This window comes from Lytechinus variegatus, chromosome 18, assembly GCF_018143015.1.
Source record: "Lytechinus variegatus isolate NC3 chromosome 18, Lvar_3.0, whole genome shotgun sequence".
Lineage (NCBI taxonomy): Eukaryota > Metazoa > Echinodermata > Echinoidea > Temnopleuroida > Toxopneustidae > Lytechinus > Lytechinus variegatus.
The window spans coordinates 16,048,860-16,067,938 of NC_054757.1; the positions used below are offsets into that span (position 1 = coordinate 16,048,860).

General features: G+C 37.0%; 1 protein-coding gene across 1 annotated transcript in view; it reads right to left on the reverse strand.

Annotated features, from left to right (window-relative positions):
• The window catches only part of LOC121405581 (bone morphogenetic protein 1 homolog), a 46,427-nt gene that overhangs the window by 10,243 nt on the left and 17,105 nt on the right, over window positions 1-19,079 (reverse strand). Inside the window, exons 3-12 of the mRNA XM_041596507.1 lie at window positions 16,136-16,273; window positions 13,039-13,155; window positions 8,533-8,662; window positions 7,341-7,519; window positions 6,609-6,842; window positions 5,708-5,926; window positions 4,640-4,756; window positions 4,209-4,354; window positions 2,968-3,163; window positions 1,316-1,441 (exon numbers count right to left, since the gene is read on the reverse strand). Coding sequence (XP_041452441.1) covers window positions 1,316-1,441; window positions 2,968-3,163; window positions 4,209-4,354; window positions 4,640-4,756; window positions 5,708-5,926; window positions 6,609-6,842; window positions 7,341-7,519; window positions 8,533-8,662; window positions 13,039-13,155; window positions 16,136-16,273 — 1,602 coding nt within the window. The remainder of the gene's footprint in view (window positions 1-1,315; window positions 1,442-2,967; window positions 3,164-4,208; window positions 4,355-4,639; window positions 4,757-5,707; window positions 5,927-6,608; window positions 6,843-7,340; window positions 7,520-8,532; window positions 8,663-13,038; window positions 13,156-16,135; window positions 16,274-19,079) is intronic.

Sequence of the window (19,079 nt, forward strand, 5' to 3'; positions counted from 1 at the left end):
GCTAAGGTATGTTAGGAATTTTGAGGACAAAATATGCAGTTTTGCTATGAAAGCACCCACACGGCAATGAGGGAACTTGTAACTTTGACAAGGAAAATAGATTCAAGAATTAAGTGTTAATGTAATGATTCTAAACAAAATAAAGCATCATTATTACATATTTGTTAAGTTCACATTACAGAAATTACTAGTCCGAGTTTATCATTTTTTAAGAAAGACTAAAGAAAGAAACAATACCTATAATTTGCAATTAGAATATATTAGAGGTATGCAAAATTGCATACTTGTTAAGTTCACAGAAAGGGAATTACTCTTGTGGACTTTGTGATGATTTTTTAAATGAAAGAGAGAAAAAAGAAAAAGTAAACACTTTGCTTTGCACATTAAATATGTTAAAGGTGTGCTGAGCCTGGGGATGCTCATTGATATATTTGAAGCAAGCAATCAATTGTTCAGCAAGATGGAAGGAAGTACACACAAGAGTTAGCATCTCACATTTTCACAATCAACAGTCACTCCCACAAATCACCACAAAATATTACAGGGTTCAACTTCCTAACATCATAAATGAGATAAATATTGCTTTGAATATGAAAGAATTTAGAGGGTGTTCCACAAAGACTTAAGACTTTGAGTCCCACTTAAATGCCTAGTCGCATGCGGTATAAAAGCCATGACCGCATAGGTCTGATCATGCCAAGAGGATGTGCACTACTGCGTACTGATCAATAAGATCGCGTGTTGCATATCATATACGTGTCGGTATTTCAGTGCGATTTAAGTCATACTTAAATCTTTGTGAAACAGCCCCCTGGGTAGATTAACCATTTCCTAGAGCTCTTGAAAATGAAATGAAATATTACTTTCTGAATGTCTGATCGTACACTTAAAAATAATTTTTGTTGGCTCCATTTAATCTCCCATTTAAAGCGTTATCAAATTTTATGGGGCATGGTATTTCCAGTCACCACTTCCATCCAATTACTAATTGCATAGCATTGTAGAATTAGTGTTTATTAATTGTACCTAATATTACGATTTATGCATTATACATGTATGTACTATACTTTGAAACCATATTTCATTGTTTACACAGTACTTCATCTATTTTCCATGCTAGTTTGATAATGTTTGAATTATGTATCATATTCTCTGATAAAAGTTGAAAAATTTAATAATGAAAAGTAAGTACCAAGTATCATAAAGTGCCCCTACATAAAGAGAGGAATATAATCCCACCTCATCAAGCTAAATTCTCTCAACGGAACAAGAACCACTTTATTTTTTTTATCCCAATTTTCTTATTTTCGCCCACCTTCACATCTACGGCCATCAGAGCTGAGCTCGTATCCTGGTCGGCAGTCGCATCGGTAGCTTCCGATGGTGTTCACACAGACATCCATACATCCCCCTTGGTCTGGTTGGGCACACTCGTCCTTCTCTGTGTCAAATAATAACAATATGTGTTAAAAAGAATTAAGGAGAAAAATGAATAAGGTAGAGACAACTCTGCTGGAAAGAACAGTCTAACAGTGTGTTCACGGTGTGAGACAGTGTAAAATTACTTTCATACTGTGTTAAATTAGAGTATTTTCAATAGTGTGATTCACATCTTCACACAATCCTCTATGTGAACATCCACACTGCAGAGGTGTCTGCAATATGAACTTATCTTCACACTCTGAACACACTGTAAGACTCAGTGAGTCAGTGTGGAGCTGTCTCTATGTATACACACTGAACACCCACGTTGTTAAGATGTCCACATTTTGAACTTATCTTTAATCTCTGTTAGATTTGAACATTTGCAGTGTTTTCACATGGACACCTAAGAAAAACACACTGTGACCACACTGTGAACAGATTGTGAACACACTGTCAAAACACCCTTAGCACACTATGAACACACTGTAAAAACACTGTGGAAACACTGTGAACACATTGTGAACACACTGTAAACACACTGTGAACACATTGTGAACACAAGGTAAACACACTGTGAACACATTGTGGAAACACTTTGAACACATTGTGGAGACACTGTGAACACAAGGTAAACACTGAACATATGTGAACACAAAGTAAACACACTGCAAAGGCACTGTAAACACACTGTGAACACATTGTGAACACAAGGTAAACACACTGTGAACACACTGTGGAAACACTTTGAACACATTGTGGAGACACTGTGAACACAAGGTAAACACTGTGAACATATGTGAACACAAAGTAAACACACTGCAAAAGCACAGTGGAAACACTGTGAACACATTGTGAACACACTGTAAACACACTGTGAACACATTGTGAACACAAGGTAAACACACTGTGAACACACTGTGGAAACACTTTGAACACATTGTGGAGACACTGTGAACACAAGGTAAACACTGTGAACATATGTGAACACAAAGTAAACACACTGTGAACACACTGCAAAGGCACTGTGAACACTCTAAAAAGTGAACATGCTGCAAAAACACTGTGAACAGAAAGTAAACACACTGTGAACACACTGCAAAAACACTGTAAACACACTGTGAACACACTGCAAAAACACTGTGAACACACTGCAAAAACACTGTGAACACACTGCAAAAACACTGTGAACACACTTTGAAAACATTTTGAACACACAGTAAACACACTGTGTGACACTGTGTTCTTACCAGCAGGTAAAAGCAGACACACACATGCTGGTAGAATCATTACATACAATGTAACGTATTACATGAGGCTACTGCCAACCTTCAATAGACAAGTTTTAATCCAGTCATGTAGACATTATAAAGCTGAGTGATAAGTACCATGCCAAACCTTGTGAGTCAAGGTCTGGGGAAATATCCTCTGGTATGAAAAATTGCAATGTACTCTTTTTGAACAATGCCCAGTTCATAGTGTAGTAGATAACAAAAAAGATATGGTATAATGTTGTAACCAAAAGAGATAAAGTTTATAATTTACCTTTGAAGAAATCTGCTGAGAACCCTCCTTTATTTACAGATCCGTCTGATACAAATGTAACCATCATCTTATTTCCAGTGGATTTGATGTCATCAGGAATGAAATATCCACAGAATCGACCAATTAGAGGGGAAGTTTCCTCATGCCCGTCTCGTACCTCGACATAGTCATAGATACAAGTCTCATGTCGTTCAATCTGTAAAATTTGAAGAGGAGTGTTCCACGCTTGTGTCATGTTATCTTATATAATGAATACCCAGGGCAGTGATAACAGGGGGCCAGATACCCCTATTATTTTCCAAGTTCCAGTAGTAATGAAAAAGGGGAAAAGAAGAAGAGTTTCCAAAGAAAGATATGGGTATGTAGTTCAATACTACACCTGTTATTCAATAAAGATTACAAAATATGATGTCCACCTTAGGTCTCCCCCCTCCATCATCTAAATACCCTGGCACTGCCACTGTTGAGATGACAGATACTTAATAAAGGGCTTGGAAAACTTGCACTCAATCAACAATATAATTAGAAAAAACTTTTAACTGAAATAATACAGTCCACTATGTGAACACACTGTTGACACCCATGGAGGTGTACGCAATGTGAACTTATCTTCACACTGTGTCAAATTTGAGTATCTGCACAGTGTGAATCCCATTTTCACATCTACTATGTGAACACACCATGAACACACTGTGTTAAGTTTGAGCATTGTGAAAGTATAAATCAATACGGGCAATTGAATTCAATAGTATGTCAATCAATTAAGATAAAATCATACAATAATATGTAATATCCCACCGCTGCCACCATTTATCAATTTATAACAGAGACTTTATTCTAAGACAAAAAAAATCCTTCCCGCAGTTATAAAGCAATTACCATTCATTAAATAGCAATGTAATAAAATACCTTGCTCAATGGTGAAGCACCAAACCCTTATATTCCCAATTTATTTTATTGCTAGGTAAGGACACAGCATTGGATATGTTTGCAATCAATATAATTATGATTATTTAATTCTCACAGATTTTATTCACAGCCTAATAATAATAATGATGATTAGGATGATGATAATAATAATAGAATAAGAAGAAAAATAATAACAATCATAATAATATTGATAATAATAATAATTGTAACAATAACACAAGTAATGATATCAAAAATAATAATTATGATATTACACAGTTCTTGTATAGCGCATATTACCCTATCATGTGGGTGGGGTGTACTTTGCTTACCTCGAATGACTGGAAGCTGAGTCCAACCGTGTAGTTTTCTGGCATGGTGATAAGCCACACACACTCCTTACTGGGGTGGTAATCATCAGGATAATTTGGGCTTTGAAGTGTCCCTGATTCCCGCTCAATGTGACCACCACAAATTGCTACATGAGTAAAACAAGTATTTTAATTAGAAGCGTTTATAATACCGAGGTACAGACTCCTTAATTATTATGCTAATCCTTTTTTCATTGTTCAAAATAGAAATCAGACATAGAATTCCTCCGATAATTGATTTTGTCAAATTGATCATGGGCCCGGCAGCCACTGACCAGCGCCAGAAGCATTTCATCTAGGAACCTGGAGCCTGATATAAACTTTCACAAAGGGAATAGCTTTTAAATCGTTTTATTCCAAAAGTTTTAAATGAATAATTGATAATACTATACCTTCATAGTTTGCAGCAAAGCCTCTACTATATCTATGTGCAGAACTCTTTAGTTCGATCCACAGCCGGCTGTCAGATGAGAGTATTGGATCTGGTAAAGAAGCTCCACAAAACCGCCCTGGTAAGAAGAAAAAAAGATTGCAGATATATTGATATTTTGCATGTCTGTCTGTCATAAGTTTTTGGGACAGGAATATTGCATTACCAATATTACCATTACCAACACTGAATAAGAATTCATACTGACTATTGGGATTTCTCATGCTCTAACATCTGACAAACATTTTTGTAAGAAATAGCTCTGGAACGTTAGTTAAAAAAAACAATGCATTGATTGCTTGATTACCAGGAATTCATAACTATAGCACAACGACAAACACACTTTCATTTCTAATAAGAAAGTCTGGAACTAACATTTTATAATAATGTGTTGAAGTCATTTAATAAATAAATGAAATGATATTGAATATTACTTGAACAAAAGTCATTTAATGAAGGATAAAGAGGGTAGATGGAACGACTTTACCTAAAATCGGTAAGATTATTTATTTCAGAACATTTTGGATACAGTATTGAATTTTTTCAAAGCAATCGTTGATCCAGTAAAGGCATAACTATGATGTTTATACAAAATAATTGTTTTTATGCCTACTATAATAAATACTATTAGACTAAGTGAATATATGGTCAAGTTTCCTGTTTTATTATAAAAAATATCAGTATACTTTGGTCTGATTTCAACAGAATAAACACTATTTTTATCAATAACCAAACAAAAATATCATTTCAGCGGGATTTGAACCTGTGTCAATACAACAGGGCACGCCATAAACCACTTGACCACAAGACATTGATGGCAGAATCAAGCTTAACAAAGGCTTTTATACGTCGTCTTGAATTCAATACCTCCACATCACTCTATATTTTGTGATATCCTCAGTAAGATTCTTGTCAAATTGAGGATTGCTATTTATATTCACTAATACAGCAAAGAAAAAAACAGAGAAAAATAAAATAAGATTAAACTATGAAGAAAATTATTGAAAGTTTATAAAATAATCATCATTACCAAGGAGCGGAGAGTTTCTCCAGTGCCCGTCTCTGACTTCTAAGTAGTTATACCAACACCCGTCACTCCCGACTAGCTCAAAACCGGTGAACCTCAAACTGATAGTTTCACCAGGAGTAACAGAGATCCGCCACACACACGTCTGATCACCATCGTACTGACCAGGCCATTCAGGAGAACTAAAGTTACCGGTAGATTCAAGGAGAGTCCGGCCGCATGCTATGTTTCATATTGGGAAAAATTATATATATAAGGGTAAATTATATAATATTGTGTAAAAAATGTGTAATTGGGATATGAAGAAAAAATCAATCCCTTTCTGAGTCTGCTTCAAAATTTTGTAAAAGCCGATCGCACTTATAGCAACTTCATATCTTCACTGACCTGGAAATGTTTCTCGGTGCTTATTTCAAACAAAGAACAAGATCTATACCTCTTTTTAGGAACTTAAAACAAATACTGTGAGTTGTGTCATTGGTAATAAATTGGAATGAGAAATAATAGAGAAGCATGACAAATAATTAAAATAATATTAAATTATTTTCTCAAAGTGAAGCAATGGCCTTGAAGAAAAGTTGCATGATATCAAAATCAAATCAGAAAACTCCACAATAATATATTTATATCATACCAAACCAACCCATAATTAAAAATATTTTTTGTTACCTTCCAAACTTTATCTTGCCAATGTATTCAAATTTAAGATACCATTCCATCAACCAAAACGAATTTACAACAAAATATCCAGGTTCAATTTTGTTATCAATAACAAATGTGAAATTTCCAAGAGAAATTTGCTACCCGCCAATCAAATGTGAGGATTTTGGTAGCTTTTAGCAGATTTGGTGATTTTGTGTTCAAGAAGAAGTTAAGTGAACAGGGCCCATAGTACGTTACTTACAGGGGCATTTATAAAGCTTGTTGGCTTGCACAATATCGCCTTTGCTCAAATGTTTCCTCTGTCCAATCTCCGGTCGGATACCGCTTTCCGGATCTTTCCTTGGAAGAATAGTGTCAAGCCAGATTCCCCGCGAGAAAGTGTTCCGCGCATAATGCATGATGCTCGCGAAATCATAGGTCTCGCCAAGAGAATCCACCTCGGCTGCGTCGAGAACACGGAAGTTGTATTCTTGACCTGTTTCGAAGAGATTATGATGATGATTATAAATCAGACGATTCTAAAATAATTTACCATTGATAACTGTTTTAAATACAAGAGTACTATTAGAGACATTATGCCATCAAAATTCTGTGTTCCTTACTCTCAGTAGGTCCAGGCATTTAAGAAGGATGTTTAATCTTAATCTTAACAATTCAATCTTCCCATATCTGTGACTTCAGGCTAAAGTCTAAACATATATTTAACTTTCAACTATAGGCCTAATACATGAACAGTACATGCTTAAATTCTCACATAATGACTCATTTAACTATAAGTTACTTACAAATTGAAACAGTTTTTATTACATCTTTTATCATATCACTAGTCATTTGACCAACAAATACAAAAAAAAAATTACATGAAGGAAACTGAGATGCAGAGCCGCCAATCCATTCCAAGGAACGGCACTAGATGATGATGATGATTCAAGAAAAAGAAGCTCTGACCTATTTGATTTCCATCACACCTCACCTGGTACAATATTCTGGTGAACGATGCCGACAAACTCATTGCGATCAGGACGGGTATGTTCGTGCCAGAATCCCACCACGTGTCCCAGTTCGTGAACGACTACGCCAAATTTGTCACAGTTCTTGCCCACAGATACGGCCTGTGCGCCGTCGCCTTTCCGACCGACGAACGAACAGCAGCTGGAAAGGACAAAATTGTACCAGAAAATGTTATTAAAATTATAAAAACAAAAATAATCTAGGGATATTCTTATCAATTTGGGCAAAATTTATCCTTTTACTATATAATGTCTGAAATATCTTGGAAAATTATGGTAACTATTATGTGCGCTCTTTATCTTCTTGTTTCATTTTGAAACATTACAGAGAAAAATCAACTACCATGCACCTTGATTTTGAAAGTATAATGTAATGACGATTTCTGAAAAAAAAAGTGATGAATGTTTATCTATCACAATGAAGATGAGTGTCGCTGATGATGGGGATGGTGAGATGATGATTATTATGAAAAAAGATGTTGATATGACAAAGATGTTGATAAAGAGGGTTATGGTGAAGATGACGAAAAATAAATGATAGAATGAAATTATGATAATGATAAAGATGAGTATGATAATGATGGTGATAATGATTATGAACAGATGAAAGTGGATGATGCTGTGATGATGATAATGGGCGGTGACAATGGTGGTGATGATGATGGCGTTGGTGGTGGGGATGACGATGATGAGGATGGTAAGCTGGTGATGATGATTATGGTGATGACAAAGATGATGATGATGAATTTAATGATAATGAAGATGAAACTGATAATGCTCATGATGTTGGTGGTGTAATGATGGTGGTATTGTTGTCGACCATGATAGTAATGATGCTGTCGAAAGATAACCGTGATGAAGGTGATGACGGAGATGATGAGGATAATGATGATGATCTTGTTGATGATGACAATGGTGAATATGATGATAATAATGAAGATGGAAATACTGATCCTGAAAATGATCATAACGTTGAAGGTGTATTATGGTGACGATTGTGGTAATAATACTATCAAAAGATAATGGTTATGATAATGATGATTGAGATGATTTTGATGATGGCGACGATGATCTGATCAGAAAGGAATCATAATGGCGACTATCCCATCAAGCTATTCACCAACACCTCTTAATTCATTACTTGGAAAGACTCACCCGCACGCCTGGTATGTGAAGACTATGTGGTTGTCATGCTCACTATTGGCAGGGTTTCTCTCAACGAAAGTGATGCAGGTATAGTTCTCCCAGTGTCTCATCGCCTGTTTAAACATCGCCCGCTGCGATCCTTAAAGGGGTAAAAACACCAGACAAAGGTGGAATCAGAGAGTGGAGAGGGGGGGGGGGGGGGGGGGGAGAAAGGGGTGATAGGAAAGAGGGGAAGAAGGTGGTGGATGGGGGAATCGGAATAAAACGATGAGAGAGATAAAATCATAAATTGAAGAGAGAAGAAAGCGGACAAAGGAGATTACGAGAAAGAACGAAGGAGAATATGAATGTAAGAGTGTCGGGGGTAGGAATGCAAAGAGCAAGAGAGGTAGAAAATAGTGAGAGAGAGAGACATCATGAGAAAGCAGGAGCGAGTGTATGTGTGTGTGTGCGTGAGAAAGAGAAAGTGTGAAAGAGAAGAAGAGTGGGTGAAAGAGGTTGAGGGTGAAGAAAAATGTGAAAAGCTTGAATTAACGCCAGACAAAAAAAGGAAGTTCTGTGCAATCTGAAATTTAGAGTAGAATTTACCATTTTAAAAAAGTATAAAAATATTAAGGCTTTGTCCTAGAAAACCACTCTCAGGTATAAGAATGGGCGCAGTCTTTAGAATATCTTCGTAAAAATCTTTTCATTTACGACATTTGTTTGATCTATGATTTTCAAAAAAGGCATGCATCATTCGATTCTAGATTGTCTCTTTGATAAAAAATCAATTACGCCAATCAAAATTAAGCAATAACAAACGTATCGATATTCATTAATATATGTAAATCACATGTTTATTTTAGCAGTACGTAAAGAACACATTTTTTTCCAAGCTGTACTTTCTAAACTGCCCGGAAGTCGTTTTTTTGGCAGAACAGATAAGCCAGGATTCATCGTTACCATGTTTTGTAACGAATTGTAATGTTGTTAATTATCTTGCGGCTTCACACCGGAAAATTCCAATTTCCTTTAGCTTCCAAAACATTGACAAAAACTAGGCATTTTACCTGATTTTGTGAAAACAGAAAGCCAATGGCAAAAAATAACAATCTAAACACGGCTGAAACGAACATAAAGAATTCTCTTGCCACACCGTGGCACTCAAAATGACAAGAGCTATCACGTTGCTGACAGACAAAAACTATGAAAACAATAAAATTAATATCAGATTGTTTATTACGACATGTCTTTATGCCATTCTTCGAAGATAATAATGATGCGTATTTAAGACTTGGAAGTAAACACAATGTACGTGATAGTTCGCGTAACAAAGACTAGAAAAATTGGTGTGTTAAGCAATCCTCTTTAAGTAAAATTTGAAAATTGGTCAAGTACGCTAAAAAAGTGTCGATCAATTTTCTGTAACAGTTTAAGAGGTGACACTTTCGTCAAGGTCGTAATATAAATGAAAAGAATATAAAAACGTTTCCATATAAAACGGTTGTAAGAACATTTTACATTCTTGGAACAGAAAACAAACAATTGTAATTTCATCTGATAGAAACAAAGAGAAGAATAGGGAGGAGAAAATTTTATCAAAATAATGTACCCAAAATGCAATAACTTCGTTACCTTTCATCCGATTTGGATATTTCATTACTTTGTTTGCTTGATTAACTTAAATCATTAAAGTCATACTATGCCAGCCGGTTAATTTAATTGAAGTACCCAAACATTTTAATCTGTCGGACGTGAATACAGTTATGGTTTGTTTTTTTACTCCAGACTTGTTCGGAATTTGCGGTCTTTTGATACTGTCTGAAATTTTCATATTTCTCTGGACCAAACTGAGCTCCATTTTGTAGTGAAACCCCCTATTTCGCTTTTCATATTTATATCAGATCCCTGGGCATCTCGGCCAATAAAAACCAAGGAAAGTGGTCAGATCACTCGACGAATGTTGATGGAACGCTTTCTTGGTATTTCATTAATTGACACTTTTTTAAGAACTAAGTTTCTGATAGCTTAAAATATTCATTCATTCAATTATCAGCTCTTTCTTTTTTTTTTCTTTCTTTCTTTTATCATGTATTTACTCATTCAGTCATTTATAATAGAGAACTGAGAACTTTGATTTATCATGAATAATGTTATTATAAATCAAATCAAACGATACAACACACATGACCACCTATAGTGAAACAATGGAACGCAGTTCTGAACAGACGATAAAAGGGAGTTTCGCACCAACACACACAACGCTTTCAAGAAAATAGACAATCTATTGCATATTGCCCCTCATGACATTTCACAACCAAGGAGGGATTGTCGAAAATGACAAATCCGCAGTTTCACCCCGGACTCTGAAAAAGAAAAACGATTTATTTGAAGTTTGTTCGTCAGCTCCGACACGTAGGACGAAACTGCTGTTCCGATTGATCAATTTTCGACAAAGACCTTCCAGCTGTTTATTGTCTTTAGACGGGCATTTCCGATACATTTATACCTCGGTCACATTTGCTCTACGGCGGCCGTACGGCGAGTCGAAAACAGCCGCGTTTTATTCATTTTTATTCAAACCACCTATATTTAGCTGGTACAAAAAAGATGTTAAAACGACTGTTTTCGACTCGCCTACGGCCGCCGTAAAACAAATGTGACCGAGGTATTCCTGTGTTCTTGCATCCGTGGAAGCGAAAACCCTCCCTAGTACACAGCGTGCAGCTGAGATGAGTTTAAAAAGTCGTGGGAGTGAATACAAACATACTAAATCAGTCCCAGCGGTCCTCAGACGGTTTGGAACCTGTGTCAGAGGCGTTAGAAAATATTTTGGAGATGCCGACTGGGGACCCCCATCGAAAACATCCCGGGCATGATGGGCTATCAATCTATCCTTTCTCTGAACCTTGACATTGTAGAATCATTAGACGATGAAATAAGTGGATAGATGTCATGAATGTGTTCCTTGATTTTGAAATAAGGAGCATTCTTCTGGATGCTCCTCGCAGGGAAGTGGGAGTTATCTACTATGTTTGACAACTGCATGATTTCACATCCCTGTCATCGAGTTTTACATTGCTACGGTGTGTGTAGCGGCGGATCCGGGCTAGGCAGATATGGTTCTCGGAACACTATCTGCCGGCAGATAACTTCAGCGGATTCAGAACCAATTTCCCTTCGTCAGAAATCGTTCTTACTATCGTTTCTCGATCTGCATGCACACGGTACTCATTACCTTCAAAATTATGTAGGACCTACCATTTGTATTTATCTATTTTATATAGGGAAATATATAATAAGAAAATTAAACCGCGTCAACCCGGCAGATACGGTTCCGAGAAGAGAACGATATCTGTGGTTAAGAACGATACCTGACGGCGGATAACGAACCAGAACTGCCGCTACACCATCCCCCCCCCAATAAATCCGGTAGTTTTAACACCGCGACGCTGAACGCTTTCAAAAACGTAGAAAATGTATTGGAAATTGTCGCAAATTTGTGAACCGGAACAGCAATTTCGTCCTTAGCTTTGGAGCTGACGAAAATCGGAAATATATCGTTCTTCCAGAGTCCAGGACAAAACTGCTCTTTTGATTCACAGATTTTCTACAAAGACTTCTTGGTTGCCCATTGTTATGAAGGGCATTTGACAATGATTTGTTATGATCTCCAATCCGCCGTGCAACGTGGGTGAAAAAATCCAAATGACACATAAACAGTACGCTTTCATAGGACAGCACTTGGGTGATCATTTTCATTAAAAAAACATCTTATACGAGATGGAAAGGACGAGCAACAAAAACTGCTTAATACATTCTCGGCGACGTTTTATCGACAGGATGGATTATACTCCTGCCACTGTTGATTATAAATAAATAAATTTCACTTTAATTGTAGGTTGTTTTAATCAACACTTGGTAGGCTCAAAGTTTTATTAACCAATCCACCAAACATTTTAATCTTTCTGAGTGTGTAACTCCATGGGCGGCACCGGGATATTGTGATGTGAGGGAGGCGGTGGGGGCGGCCACAAGACCTACAGAAGAGATCATCTTATTCATCAATGAAATAAGAGGGAAATATAACATCAAGGAGTTGGGAGTAGAAACTCCCTGACAAAATCGACTGACGCAGGAATAGCTGATATACTTTTCTTGCTATTTCTTCCAATACATTCCCTTCCCCGCTTTACATTATCAATTCTTATCCTCTTTTGTCTTTCACTAAAATGAGGGGGTTGTTACCCCTTCCCCCTCTCTAGCACCGCCTTTGTGTAAATCATTACGAATACACAAAACAATGGGCAAATGTGTCGAAATAAAAGCAAAATAACGGGCATCTATACGGTCATGAAGTTCACAGACAAATGCAAAATGCTACGTGAAGACACAAAATGCATCAGCAATAGTCAACATCATGGCTGCCTAATATTATAACCATCTTAATTCAAGCATGGATTTACAACGCAAGTCCATGATTTAAGAAGATTCATCACAAGACAATTGCATGTGGGTAAAGAATGAAAATACCTGTAAAGTTTCCGTCGATTTCATAAGGTATTACGGCATCTGTCCATCTTCTTTCTGGTCTAGCTGTCACAGCTCGAACGTGTCTCCCATGCGTTTCTTCTATCGTTCTCTTTTTAACTGTATATAGGGAAATAAAAAAGGGTAAAATTGTTAAAGGACAGGACCACCCCAACAAAAAGTTGATTTGAATAAAAAGAGAAAAAACAAAGAAGCATAATGCTGAAAATTGAACCTGACATGTTTTCTCAAAGAAACTATTAAGAAACATCATGAACTTCAAAATTCTATATTTTTCGAAATTCAATATCATACGTTTCGTACTACATTGATTTTTTTTCGCATTATAAAGATGTTTTTTCCTTCTAATTCTGTCGTCACAGGGACAATTCGATTAGAGTTCCGATAGAGAAAAATATATCTTATGCTAAAAAACACACACGAAATATCAAGACAACAAAACCAAGATATGAATTCGTGATAAATATCAACAAACTAAAACGCACTTTTCCTTATTCTTACAACGTCCATTTAAATCATATAGGCCTACCCTGACATCGCAAGCAGGTCCGGGGTTTCATTTAAAGAAGACAAACAATCTCGCCTTCCTTTAAACGCTAAAACTCCTTCGACTCAAAATGAAACGAAATCATCGACACAAATATCAGTTGTTTGTCATTCACTAAAACTGGTAAGAAACAAAACTACCATTAAAAGGGGGAACGGTAATTCTTAGAGGAAAAAAAGGATACAATGCCACTTGGAGGAGGGGGTACGTGCCCCAACCCCTAAATCAGGGCCCATTGCAGATTTGAGATTAAACTTGACCCTTAAATTTAATCATAACTTAACATTCAACCAATCAGAAGCGCGCATTTTGCTTTAGATTTTTTCCACTTGCATTTGATCGTACGTCTTTCTGAAATGGGCCTCTGTGCATAGGAAATTTACAAACGATTCTGGCAACTTCAGGGAGACATAAAAAGGTAACTCAGCAAACGAGACGGGGCTAAGTAGGGGCGTAGCCGCCAAATGGTCTTGATAGAGTAGTCTGGATAGGAGCAAGAAACACATGTCACCGAGAAGTTTGATTCAAAATGAAGACAAAAATACGACAAGATGTTTGCGTGTTTCTTTTTATACAGTTTCTAGGAAGTAGACAGCGGCCTTCGATCGCAGGTCGAAGAGTGTTTGTCGAAAATATGGGAAAATGTGTGAGTAAAACTCTGTATTTCCGGCGGACGAAACGGGAGGGGATTGAGAGAGAATACGGAATATAGAATCACACCGGTGGCAAAATGGAAAGATCCTTCAAAAATCCGCGTGGTATGTAGGGAAATATTGAATGGAGATGACATGAATGAAAGTCCCTCATAAGCAAAGTTGACAAATGTCATTTTTATTGAAGATTTCCCATCGCACACGATGGTGCAAGTCAGCGATAGGCATACCAGTGGTTAACATCAAGAGCTAATTTGAATTGAAATATTGTTGTTGTTTTGGGGGAGGGAGGGGTGAGAGGGGTACCAACGGTTTGTAACCACTTGGTCTACACGTAAATGGTCTGATTATCATATCGCTTTCGGTCCAACCATCATTTTGGTCTAATACTCACTTGGGCTAACTTTTATCTAGTCTAAATTACCACTTCATTTACATATTCACAATCACATCCACATTTTCGCACTTTGTCAAGTGAAATAAAATATGTAGACAAATGGCTGTTAACAGCGGGGAGGGGGTATTTTTTTTAAACTGAAACTTGTACATAAAGGTGTGCATATTAAAAATCCCTCAATTCACTTTAGAAAATACAAAAGTGCCCAATGACAAGCTTGGTCGATTTGCTCCCTCGCTTCGAGTTTCATCGAAAATTTCATGCATCCTGCCCTTCCCTGGTAATATTTCTGCATACAGTCATGAGTCTGACATCACACATAATTTATATGCATATTAATCGCATTGCCAATTGGAAGATGTCCACATCATCAGTGATCTTAGAATTCAAATGCTCATAACTTTCTAATCATTTGTTCAAATTTTCTCAAACTCTCATTAATTTGTTTCGTTCATTTTATTTTTGTTCCATGTGTATCATTCTCCTTCATACCAAGTGGCCATCTACCTGCTTCGTCGGCATCCTACGACCCCACTACCCCACTGTTTTTCTTTCTATCAAGAGGAAACAGACACTGCTGTATTTCACTCAGCATCGAAGCAGCAAACATCTACAGACATGATTCCCTACCAAATAAATCTGCCAGACACCTGTCCGCACAGTCATTATTAGTTCATTGTGTTTTGCAGTGACGAAAGAATGGAGGTAAAGTGGTTCCCAATATGTTTCATACATGCATGTAGGTTCCTAACACGCTTACAGGAGACTGGAAGAGTGTGAAGGATAGCAGGAGGAAGGGGAAGAAGAGGGCGAAGAAGAAGAAGAAGAAGGAGGAGGAGGAGGAGAAGGAGGAGGAGGAGGAGAAGAAGAATAAGAAGAAGGAGAAGAAAAAGAATAAGAAGGAGGAGAAGAAGAGATTAAGAAGAAGAAGAAAAAGAAGGAGAAGAAGAAGAGGGGGATAATTAAAAAATACATAAAAAGAGGGGGTCATTTACATGTATAAATCTGTTCTTATCCCTAATAGATTTCAGTAGTTTACTGCTAACTCAGTAATATGACAAATTAGCTTTCTCCAACCGTTCGTTCCACAGGCCAGGTAATAGAGTTTTCACATTTACTACAGAGTCGGTCCCTTCAACGCAATGCAAGTCAAATGACAATTGAGAGCTGAGAGGCTTTTGTCAAAAGTTGGTGGACCGCGACAAGTAGTGTCGTCTCGTGACTCTGGACAACGACTATTTGCAATTGTTCGTCCGGTGCAAATCTTGGGATGATCTACTATCCCGTTCCATCAACTTTTGACAAAAACTTCTCAGCTTTCCATTGTGATTTAAATTAGATTTTCAAAGGAATCGGTGCGTTGTAGAGAGCGGCTCTGTAGTAAATGCGAAAACTCTCTATTCGTAGGTCTGGAACGCTTGCGTCAGCAATTGGGGCATGACTTGCGTCAGTTTATTAACGTAGAGGGAGCTATATACTCACTATGATGACGAGCGCCTCTGGTTCTTGTCTGTCTTTCTTGTAATATTCTCCTTCTGAATTGTTCCCTCGTTCGCCTTGCTCTGATCATCTCCCTCGCATAATCCTCTTCCGTTAATGCTATGTCACCTAGAAAACCAGCTGTTTGAATGAAACGAGAGGGGGATATTAGTTACATAATATTTTCCAAGATTCGTTAGTAAATATTTCTAGAAATTACCCACTCACACATACTTGTAAACGCACGTCTGCGGTGCTCTGCCATCCCAAGGGATGGTCCAGGCTGGATATATTTATATCTCAATAGAGTAAAGTTCACAGAGCAAAATGCTGAAAATTTGATCAAAATCGGATAACAAATAAAGTTATTTAATTTTAAAGATTTGTATTACCCCGGTGAAACAGTTCTAGGCATGTCTTCATGAATATTCATTAGGTAGGCTGATGATGTCATATCCCCGCTTGTTCTTTTGTCTATTATCATATGAAATCAGGTTTATTCAAAGTGTTTTCTACCAAGAACTAAAACAATGGGATTGACAAGTGATTAAAGGAGAATGAAACCATTGGAACAAGATAGCTTGTGTGAAAACAGAAAAATCAAAGAAACAGATCAACGAAAGTTTGAGAAAAATCGGACAAATAATGAGAAAGTTATGAGCATTTGAATATTGCGATTACTAATGCTATGGAGATAGCAAATTGGCAATGCGACAAAGATGTGTGATGTCACTTGTGAACAACTCTCCCCATTACTTTAGTATATATTTCACTTGAATAGCCTCTTTTATCACATCTATCCATAGATCATGTGTTCTTTCTACATGAGGGCATGTAATACATATTTTTGAAGAATACATCATGGATAAAAAGTTTGTATCATCATAAGAAAAAGCAAAAAGAGACATTTTTTAAGGTATTTTATAGTCCACCAAAGGGAAAGTTGTTCATCAGTGACATCACACATCCTTGTCGCATTGCCAATGGGAGGATCTCCATAGCATTAGTGATTGCAATATTCAAATGCTCATAACTTTCTCATTATTTGTCCGATTTTTCTCAAACTTTCTTTATTCTTATTATTTGATTTTTCTGTTTCTACACAAGCCTATTTGTTCCAAAGGTTTCATTCCCCTTTAAGTGCATTAGTTAGTTATTGCCGCAACTTATTTCATCATATTGGAGACACATCATTTACACATGTATGAAAAAATGAAACAATTATGATTTCATGTAATAACATAAGAAAAAGGAAAGTGGAGATATGACATCATCAGCCCACTTAATGAATATTCATGACGATGTGCATATAACCGTTTCACAAACTTTAAAATTCAATAACTTCGTTACTTTTTATCCGATTTTAATGAAATTTTCAGTATTTTGCTCTGTGAATTTTACTCTATTTATTTCGATATAAATATTTTCAATACGGACCATCGCTTTAATGGTGTTTGACCATTAAGATTGTTCTTTAACTTCTTTTTACTTCGGACATAATTGACACGGGCTCGGATACACATACACAGTACCAATCCAGAGAGAAGTAAATTAAATATTAAAATGAGTGACCATGGGCAAAAAGAGTACTGACTTGGCAAATTATGAGAGGGGATGTCTGGAGGACTGCGAAGGTTTCTTAGGCGAGACAAGCCGATGATCCCAGTTTATACCTAGCAAGAAATTGATCTTGGCAGGTAGTCTAGGAAAGAGTGGGGGTTAAGGGTCTGCCTATACCACAAACCAATAGCGTTTCCGATTATCTAGCATGGGGGTGTCCGGGGAGCAAAATAGTCTTCCTATAGTCTTTTTTTCGTACCATATAAGCCGTTTTGGAGTCTTTGGAAAAAAGGCTTTGACTTGTATTTTATTCAAAGCCTTGCCTCGATTTTTATTTTTAAAAATGGGAGAAAGTTTTTAATATTCGTTCTTGCCGCTACGAGATCCGCACCCACAACCTTGCCATTGTAACTAAGCGCAGGGATCATCACATTGCGCCACGCTGACGAGTTGCTCGTGTCGTTTCCAATTACTTTACATCTCTACCATTCGTTTTTATTAATATTCAAAATGTCTTGACGGATAAACCCTATTCTGACGCAAGGAAGAAAACGTCACAGGGGAGAGGGTGTCAGTGAAGGTTCTCATGGACCGATTAATGGACTGAGTAAGGAAAATCGAGGGGGACACTTATAATATGCCTCAAATTTGCTGAATTTTCGGATGGAATGTTGTGCCCGTCGGTAGAATGAAATGAAATGATCATTACAGAACTGAAACCATATAATCAGTTCTTCATAATTAAGAAGAAGTGCCCAAACCCACACCGATCTTTAAAAGGAAAATCGTGTCTTGCGAGAAGCCTGCAATATTTATTTCTGCTTTGGTGTACGGGTGACAAGTTCATGATATGCCAGAAACCACAAATCTACCGCAACGAAACCACACACAAGACCCCAAACGTGGAACGAAAAGGGGAAAGAAAGTCAAATCATTATACAATTATTTTGCAATTCCATGAATGACAAATAAATTAACAAGTATTGGTCACATTCCACAATTCTGCTTTATATGCGGATTTTTTTTTCTCGAAAAAAAGGGAAATAAATATTCTTGCGTGTCATCTCAGCAATCATAATCATAATGTCAACCCCTTGTAAAAGAAAATGTATCGACTTCAGTTTGCAACTATCAGTATCAGGAAGAAAAAAATCCGACCGATCAGAGGATTTGCATAAATATTACAATTAATTCTTTGTTAACAATGTAACCTTTCGTTTTCGGCTATCCAAATTCATCGAGCAAGAAACCGGTTTACTAATGTAGTCAAATTTATGGATGTTTCTTCCCTCGGGGCCTAGTAACGAGTTATTCCATTAAAAACAATGGTATTTCAATACTTGGAAACCTCGGGAAGGCTTTCTCGTTGTTAGGGGCAACCTTTGTT